This window comes from Diabrotica undecimpunctata, chromosome 10, assembly GCF_040954645.1.
Source record: "Diabrotica undecimpunctata isolate CICGRU chromosome 10, icDiaUnde3, whole genome shotgun sequence".
NCBI lineage: Eukaryota > Metazoa > Arthropoda > Insecta > Coleoptera > Chrysomelidae > Diabrotica > Diabrotica undecimpunctata.
This window is the reverse complement of record NC_092812.1, coordinates 80,700,082-80,710,122: the sequence shown is the minus strand read 5'-3', so window position 1 is coordinate 80,710,122 and position 10,041 is coordinate 80,700,082. Positions and strand designations below refer to the sequence as shown.

General features: G+C 32.1%; 1 protein-coding gene across 1 annotated transcript in view; it reads right to left on the bottom strand.

Annotated features, from left to right (window-relative positions):
* Positions 1-386: 386 nt before the first annotated feature.
* Positions 387-10,041, bottom strand: part of LOC140452194 (multiple C2 and transmembrane domain-containing protein-like) — a 46,654-nt gene continuing 36,999 nt past the window's right edge. The window contains exon 5 of the mRNA XM_072546297.1: positions 387-716. Coding sequence (XP_072402398.1) covers positions 630-716 — 87 coding nt within the window. The 3' untranslated portion in view covers positions 387-629. The remainder of the gene's footprint in view (positions 717-10,041) is intronic.

The window sequence follows — 10,041 nt, the reverse complement described above, 5'->3', positions numbered from 1 at the left end:
TAACCAAAATGTGTATTTAAATATATTTTTGTAATCTCGCCTTTACTTTGTACTAATTTTAATAACTATTTTTAATATATTCCATATACAAAATGTTGAATAAATTCCTTATTCAACAAATATCGCAGTTGATAATTTATTGGTTACATTTTTAAAGTTAGCAGTTGCATTTATGTTGGAATAAATTGGCGAAGATAGAAAACTAAATGGCAATTTGTAATTTAAGAAGTATAGTTTAACGTGCCTAAGATTTATTTATTTATTCTCTTTGTAAATTGGGAAGATATATCAAACATTAGGTACATATAGTAAACGAAAATAACTGAAATCTTTTTATGTGGATAAAATTTGTTTATAATAAATTTTATACGTTTAATAAATCGTAATATATAGGGTCATAACTTTAAAATAGCTTTAATTCAACATCAGATAAATAGATTAATATATAATAATATTAGCTAATATTTTTTCCATTTAATTGAATTCGGAAACTTCAGTTGTTTAACACCGTCTACCAATTTACAAAATCACTAGCTACAGATGACTAATAATGTAAAGGCTAATCAGACTTTTCATGGATTTTGTCGAAGTGCCACTTTCCATTTGTCTTTGACACTGGTTAGTGACCACTAGGAAGTATTTTGCTTCTTCTTCGGTTCTCGGCGTCTATCGGCTGGTTCGTTGTTCATGAGGAGCTTGAGGTCCTTGTAGTCCAGCTGCAAGTACCATCGAATAACTGTCAATCGGCCCAAATGCGTCGAGAGGCCGGAGCCCAGTAATTTAATGTAGGTCTGAAGGTGTCATTTTTAAATTTAGATCGATAATAAAATGTGTATTTTAGATTAAAAAGAGTTTAAGCTTTTAAACTACGTGAATAAATTATGTTTACATACCAAATCAATAGCAATAAATTCCAAATATACAATGAATCTAAATGCATGTTGCAAGTAAAAGATAAGCATAAAATACATACAAAAAAGGAAAAAAGTCGGAAATATTCCCAATATCATTTGTGAAGAAATTCTTCGCATAGGTCGGATTTTACTTTTAATTTGAATTTTTCTTATGATACAAGACATATACAGCATCGATCACCTTTAAATACTGACGTCAAAAATACCTTTTTATAAATGGAATGTTCCGTATATTTTTATATTTATAAAAAGAGAACTTGTATTTAAATAAACTGATATCAGTTTCAATAAGTTTTTATAAAGTAGTAAAGTAAATGTTTGCAAAAAGTACTTTCGCTAGTCACAGTCCGGCTGGATAACAGTGTCCAGATGCAACACTACTTTGAGGTGAAAATTTAAAGAGTTTTATGAACTTTTGCTATGAGACAGAATTTATAAGCAACAACGAGAAATAATAATAATAGCTCGTGAACTGAAAAAAATTAATATCGATATTGCTGCGCTGAGTGAAACCATAAAAGTAGAAGAAGGTCACCTTAAAGAACATGGCGGTGACTATGCTTTCTTTTGGAAGGAAAAAGCAAAAAATAAAACCCAAATACACGGCTTAAGCTTTGTTATAAAAAACGACCTCATCGACTATCTTTAAATTCCTTCTGGAATAAATTAAAGGCTTATGACACTCCGCCTTAAGCTGGTAAATAAACAATGAGCAACCGTAGTTAGTACATACGCATGCACTTTATATTTAGACGTACGATGAGAAGAAAGAGTGCCTTTAATCTCAACTGGACAGACTTCTTCCCAAGCAGACAAACTCATTATATTGGGAGATTTCAATGCTTATGTCTACTAACAAGTGCTTTAACCAGTACGGATCAGTGTTGGACTGACTACCGACTAGTGCGGTATATCATGGCTCTTCACATCTTCATGATAAGACGTAATCGTCTTTTTAATTGGTAAATAAATAAGTAAGAAATAAACTAACACTGCTGGACTTACGCACAACGAAAAGTTGACAAAATTGAAGGAAATACTGACTGCCAAGCTCATTGATATATATTTTGACGACATTGAGGAGCATTGGTCAAAGTTTAAGTCAGCAATACTCTCATCTGCTAAAGAAACTGTTGGATATATTAAAAGAAAACAGGAATAATTAAATGAAAATGATAACAGAATATGTTCAGAATGTTCAGAAACATAGATAACAAACGTAATTTGTACATCGCTTGGCAAAACGACCCCAATTCAGTTGCATAATATCAATACTACATAAGAGCTGAAGCGGATGTCCAGAAGCAAACAGCAAAGTAAAAACGAATGCAGTAATGCGAAATCAAATTCAGGAGGGAATACCGGATCTGGGTGAAAGTAACCACACCAGGATATCTAAGACTCTATCTTGGAGTAAGTAACTCTATATTTTAGGCAGAGATTGATTTAATCTTGCAGTGTACAACAGAAATCGATAAGAGCACAAATAGTTAAGCAGCCCTCAGGGCTGCTAAGGTCTAAGATAGTCTTTAGGCTAGTGTGGAAAGTCCGAGAACAGTGTCACACTAATATGGGTACTAAGACATCGAGGAATATATGGCAATACAAGAACTAATGAACGTGCTAAAACAGGATTAGATAAAATATTTCGGTCCATGGCCGACCTTAGGAGAACCAAAAGCACTATCCGCAATCAGATATATTGGATCCGAACATAACATAACTCCCAGTTGATAAGTATACCTGGTCAAGTATATAGCAAAATATATATTGGCTATACACATGCATATAAGGGGTGAATTTCTGAAGAAAATAAGCAAGGACCAACTCAGGAGCATACCAGGCTTTCTTACTGGAAATGTGCCAGTCAAGGGACCTTGATGCCAAAACTAAATTTAATGATAAAACAATGAGAACTTTTTTTTTTTATTTATTTTGCTTCAACCACTTAGGGTTATTAGCATAAGAAAAATACAAAAGTGATAAAGACATACATAGGCATATACAAAATATCAATTACATAATAATGTATACAATATATATTTTAATTATTAATGTATTGTATTAAATTTTATTGAAAAGGTTTATAGTTTTCAAGAATTCTATCAAGTCAGCTACGTATTTAGATTCTCCTAAAAGTTCTTTTAATGTTTTTGGAAAATGATGATATAGTCTTTCCACTGAGTATATTGGACACTCAATCAAAATGTGCTTCACTGTCACTTTACATTCACAAACAAAACACACTGGTTCCTCTTCTTTCTTCAACAAGTATTCATGTGTAGTAGAAGTGTGTCCTAATCTGAGACGTGTTAATAGGACTTGATGTTGTCGCTTTGAAGGCCAGGAGTTCCATGGAAGGACGGAAGATTTTATTTCTATCAATTTAGTGGTGCTTCTATTCCATTGGTTTTGTCAAACATCGTACAATTTTGATTTTAAGTAAGGTTTTAAATCCAAATGCACCGTTAGATTTTCCACTGATGCGGTTGTATTGGTTACTGCGGACCTAGCTAGACTATCTGCCTTTTCGTTACCATCTATTCCAACGTGTGACGGTACCCAGAGGAACTCTACTGTCAAATTGTTTTGGTATATACGGTATAAAATTAACTTAATCTGCTGCAATGTTGGATGAGAGGGATAAATCTGAGAAATTGATGTCAGACAACTAAGTGAATCAGATATTATAAGAGATTTGGGAAGTTTTTTTTCTAGAATATAGGTTAGGGCCTTATTGCTGGCAAATAGTTCTGCTGTAAAAATACTTGTCTTAGGAGACAATTTATAGATGGAATGTTCATGGGATGTCACAAAGCATGCTCCTACTCCATTTATGGTCTTAGATGCGTCTGTGTATATAAAATGGTAATTTTTGTACTGTGTGAGAACATGGAGAAAGTGAGTTTTAAAAAAATTTGGTATCACGGTATTTTTGTTATATGCTGTAAGTTTAAGGTTACAAAGCGGAGAGGGAACAACCTAAGGAAAACATAAATTTATTTCACAGATAGGATAAATGGGAGGTAGTTCAATATTAAAATCGAATAAGTATCTATTAGCTCGTTCATAGAAAGGTACAGGACCCCTATTTATTTTTCGATAGACCTCCTGGAACCTGTTCGCAACAGCATGATGAAGAGCTGGATTTTTTGGGTTAGATTTTATACTCGAGACATACGATAGAGTTAAGTATTTTCTTCTTAGGTTTAAGAGTGGCTCTCCAGCTTCACAGAGTAGACTGTCCACAGGACTGGTGCAAGATGCTCCTAGAGCAAGTCTAACGGCTGAACTCTGAAGAGTATCCAAAGTTTTAAGCAATGCTTGGTTTGCGGTGTTATACACAACACATCCGTAGTCCAGTTTTGATCTAATTAAAGCTCTATATAAATTTATTAGAGTTGGAAAATCTGCTCCCCAATTTTTATGTGACACAGATTTCATAATGTTTAGTCCAGCTTGGCACGATACTCTTAGCGAGTGTATATGACTTGTCCAACTTAATTTTGAGTCCAGTTGCATCCCTAGGAATTTTATTTCTTTTGTATATTCTATAGGAGAATTGTTTAAAAATAGATTTGGGAGCTTTTGTGGATTTGATTTTCGTGAAAAATGTATAGCTTTTGTTTTTGTGTTGGAGAACTGGAGCCCAATATTGTTAGACCACGATTCTATCGACTTAAGAGCTGCAGAAATACGATTATGAGCCGATAATATGTTTTTATTTCTTGCTAGAATTACCAGATCATCAGCATACAAAAAAGTTTTAATTGTGCGATTGCAGTCCGACACAACATTGTTAATAGCAATTAAAAATAGTGCTACGCTTAGATTCGAGCCCTGTGGAATTCCATTTTTCTGTAATTTAGATTCAGACAAATGGTTATTGATTCGAACTTGGAAATATCGTTCCCGTAGAAAGTTTGAAATAAAAGCAAACATGTTACCGTGAATCTTCCAATTGTGGATTGTGGTTAAAATATCGTAGCGCCATACTGTATCAAAAGCCTTTTTTACATCAAAGAATATGGCTAAACATTCTTGATTACATATAAATGCTTCATGAATTTCTGATTCCAATGATATTAAGTTATCTAATGTTGATCTATTTTTCCTAAATCCACTTTGTTCGGGTATAATAAGATGTTTATGTTCAATATACCACATGAGTCGATTAACAATGATCTTTTCTAGCAACTTTCACATTGCATTCGTGAGAGAGATTGGTCTATAGGATTCTGCTTCAAATTTAGGTTTACCTGGTTTGTGTATTGGAACTATGATTGATGAGTGCCATATGTGTGGGAATACCTTATTGATCCATATAAAATTGAATAGTTGCAATAATAGTTCTTGGCCTACTAGTGGTAGGTTCTGTAGAAAAAGCACAGGTATATTACCTGGTCCTGGACTAGTATTTCTAACGAAGTTAAGAGTTTCAATAAGTTCAGTCAAGCTTATAGGATTGTTTATTGGTGAAGTGTCATTGATTATTGGTATTCCTTTATTTTCTTCAAATCGTTTTTTATTTAAGAATTCTACTGAATAGTTTTCATCACTAGAAGCGGTACAATATTGATTTGCCATTATTTCAGATATATTGCATTCGGACGTAAATGTCTGATTGTCTTTTATTAAGTACTTTATAGAGTGTTGTGAATTTTTTCCAGATATACTTCTAATCATGTTCCAGATTTGACCAATTGGAGTAGATCTATTGATTTCTGAAACAAACTTTTGCCATGACTCTTGCTTGCTTTTTTTAATAATAAATCTACATTTAGCTCTTATTCTTTTAAATTCTAAATGATTTTCAGTAGTTTTATATCGTTTATATCTATTAAAAGCCGATTTAGATTCCCTTATTGCCTGTTTGCACGCATCGTTCCACCACGCTACAGGTGAATGTTTTGGATGAAAAGCTGTTTTTCCAATGGATTTATTCGCTGCATCAATGATGACTTCATTGAAAAATAATGTTTTTTCGTCAATATCTTGTTCTGAGTCTAACATTTTTCTAAGATTCATAGCTGATGAAGAGATCAATGTTGAGAACAGTGTCCAGTTGGCTTTATTTAAGGACCATTTGGTGATGTGTGTATTGTGCTTATGGTACAACAGATTGTTAACTAAGATGGAAAAGTGATCACTTCCATATAGATCAGGTAAAGTGTCCCACGATAAACTAGGTTGCAAGTTTGGTTCACAAATTGACAAATCAATTGCTGAAAACTCTCCTGTTGCAGCATTATATCGAGTATTCCTGCCGTCATTAAGTAGATTTAAATTAAGATTATTTAGGATATTTTCTATTTTTCTTCCCATTTTTGTCAATTTTTTTGAGCCCCATAATGAATTATGTGCATTAAAATCTCCCAGTATAATTCGAGGTGTAGGAATCTGACATAAAAGATTAGAAATATCTGCTATACTTGGATCAGAATTAGGTGCGATGTAAAGACTGCAGATGTTAACTTTTAGTGGACCTACTAAGCACACCGCTACAGCCTCTAGATTTGATATTAGAGGAATACTGCAATATTCATAGGAATTCTCGATAAAAATTGAAACTCCACCACTGGCATGTTCTTGATTTTGCCTAATTTTAGATACGCTTGTATAATTTCTCAAATTATGAATTTTGTTATTTTTAAAATGAGTTTCTTGTAGACAAATTATAGAAGGTGAATTTTGAGCAATTATTAATTGTAACATTTCTAAACGGGTATAATAACCGTTCAAATTCCACTGTAAAATAGACTTGAACGTGAGCTTATGTAGAAGGTTCTATGGAGGAGTCGCTATCGAGCTGAGGTTTTAGTTGTCGAGTAATTGAATTAATTATTTTAGTACATCGCGATTTCATTTTTTTTGATATAATGTGAGGATAAATCTCTTTTAACAGATTAAGTAAGCCTAACGTGTCTTCTGTATAAGTTTTAGATAGACTCAATTTATCTGGAGATCCTAAAGCATTTTCAAAAAAAATCAGTTAGTTGTTCAAAATTTAATATCGGTGTTATAAGTTTATTAGTAATAAAATCTTTTACGGGTTCCATACTGTTAGCAATAGTCTCAGAATTATCAATAGTTTTGGATTTTTTAAGTTTTTGTATTGGTTTTGTGAAATTTTCTTTAGGTTCTTGTAAAGGTGGGGATAAAATTTCATCAAGGCTGCGCTTAGCTGTGTTTACTTCTTTAATAGGTGTATTAGTTATTTCAAGTGTATCAGTTGTATCTATTGATATGCTATTGATAGGGCATGCTAGTGTTGAAGAAGAGTTTGGGATTGATGTATGAGGTTGTGAAACATTAGGTGTTGTTGATAATTGGGTAGTTGTTATATTTGTATCTGTGCATGTAGTTTGAGAACTTGGGAGTGATGTTGAGGGTGATATTTGGGATGCAGTTAATATTGGTGTAGTTAATGAAGAAGGTATAGTCGAGGATTGTAAGGATAAGGTATTCGCTGAATAGGCTGATGTGGTCGGGACGTCATGTGGAAGAGTATTAACTACTGTATTTATAGTAGTAGTTGGCACTGTTGTTGATAAGTTTTGATTTGGATTTGTACAGGATGGACAATTTGCTACAAAATGGTCAGATTGTTTACAATAGTAACACATCTGTTTTTCTAAAGATAAGAAAATACGATAAGATGTTTGTTCGTGGTTTATGACAATTGAGGGAGGAATTAATGTACCTTCTAAAGGAGAGATAAATGTATGTCTTCGAAAGCTCAGTATATGTCTATATTCTGGGTTTGTTGTACCTATTCGTAAAAAATTAATTGGAGTTAATAAATTGAGGCCTAAATTTTTAAGTTCAGATTCTATGAAAGTGTGAGGAACACTAGGGCAAACATTAGAGATTAGTAATCTTTCATTTGGTGTAATTAAGCGTCGAGCATAAATTATTTGTTGATTGATGGTTATTCTTCCGTTGTCAGCATTCATGACAGTTTCTACTAATTCTTCACTAGCTAGGTAAATACAAATACGGTGATTTGAAATTCGTGATGAAAAAATAATATATCTTTGTTCTATAATTTTTCCCAGTGCAAGTAGATATTCCTCCAGTTTGGCATTTTCCAGAGCATTATATAAAATAGCTTGTTTCTTGGATGGGAATTTTGGAGTTGAATTAATTAACGCTGCAGAATATGAAGAAGTTTTATGTGATGTCAATAACATTTGGAGCCTCGACGGCCCTGGACTATTAACATCATCCATTTTCGTTTGTTAATAACATCAGGTAATATAAACAATATGAACTTGTTGTGAAGTAAGTATCTAATTAGATTAAAATTACTTACAGATTTTCTCCAATAAGTTCACTAATTTTTATTTATAATAACACAATACTTTAATTATTAAGTGGATATAAATAAAAGCACAAAAACTAGGTGCGATTAGACTGGTAATTAAATACGTCCAACCTCGCCAAAGGTTCAAATCGTTCTCAATGAGAACTTGATTTCTTTCTCATGTGATGTACTTTTACTATGTGTTTACACTTTATAGCCTTTAACTGAATAAGTTGAGGAGAGGAGTGTTTGTCCCAAGTTGGTCATTCAGAACTATATCTATATTTTTTAGTTTATTAATTTCCATAAATTTTAATAAAGGTAGCTAAAGGCCTTTATTTTGAATGTTGAGAATTTGAAATTGGTCGTTAAAAGAATGATTCAAAAAAATGGAAAGACTAAAGACCATTAGATAAAAAGCCCAGTACCTTTTCTTTGATTACATATATAGGCAAGATATCAACAAAAATAGCCAAACACATAAAAAAACAATAATACCAGCTTTCAAAACAAAATTATTAAGAACAACAAGAGCCAAAAGAAATTTCACTTAAACAGTGAGGTATACAAATTTACACGTGGTGACCGCCCAAAAACTTACAACGGTCAAACTGATAGAACCTTTAACAAACGTATAACACAACACAAAAGGGCTTTTAATAATCGAAAAACAGAAAAACAGATTCTACGTACGCACTTCACATTATAGATAATAATCATTCTTTTAACGACCAATTTTAATTTCTCCCCATTTAAAATAAAGGCTTTAGGCTATCTTTATTATATTCTGTAGAAATAAATAAATTAAAAAATATAAATATATAAATCTGAACGATCAACTTAAAATAAACAACTCTCCCCTGTTCAAATTATTCAATTATCAACTATAAAGTGTACACATAGTAAAAATACATCCCTTGAGTAAGGCACTCTGCCGAAACAGCTGTAGTAAAAATCAGTTGTAACATATTTTGTGAAAGTGTAGAAAAAAATGTTTTACAATTAACTTCCGTCAAGCAACGATTGAATCCATCACTTATCTAAAACTAAAAATCGACAGTTAACCCGAAGCAGTCAACCATACCTTGCATACTAACATAAGCACTAGATAGCAGATGACAAATACATGTTGAAGATTACCAAGTGACTCCAAAAATTTATGGTACCGATCCAGTGGATCTCTACTATCTGGTCCAGAATTCTGCAATAGGTATCATAAATAGATATCATGAACAGGAAGTCAAAGGCGGCAATACATCATTGGTGAATGATCGCAGAAAGCGCAACATCATGGTGTATAAGAAAAAGCTTCCGAAATAAATAAGACATATTTTGAATTGAGAGGATTATACCTATATCGAAAGTGGACTAATTTATGAAGTTCTTAAAAAAGAGTCCAAAAATAAAGGTCAATGCATTGTATTTTTTGATGCAACTTTTTGAATTTATTTTAAACTTATCATTTATTTTCTAGTTACTTTTCACTCATCGATTGTGGTTTACATCCTCAAAGTATTTGTGATATTCTTATATACTGCTATCGACGGACAATGTTTCAAGTTAAAAGATAACTAAATGGAATTGAATGATGAAGTAAAAACCAGGAAAATATTTTTTGATTAGTGTATTAAAATATTTTATAAAATAATAATAAACAATATTTCTTGCAACAAACATTTACAAAATATTAAGTATGTTTTGGTGCATATGATCATTTAGAAGTAACCATTACCGAATATATAAACCTTTTAAACCATTTTAATAAAAAATTAAGAACTTAAAATAAATTTATTTAACAAAATTTTTAAATGTTACAGTAAT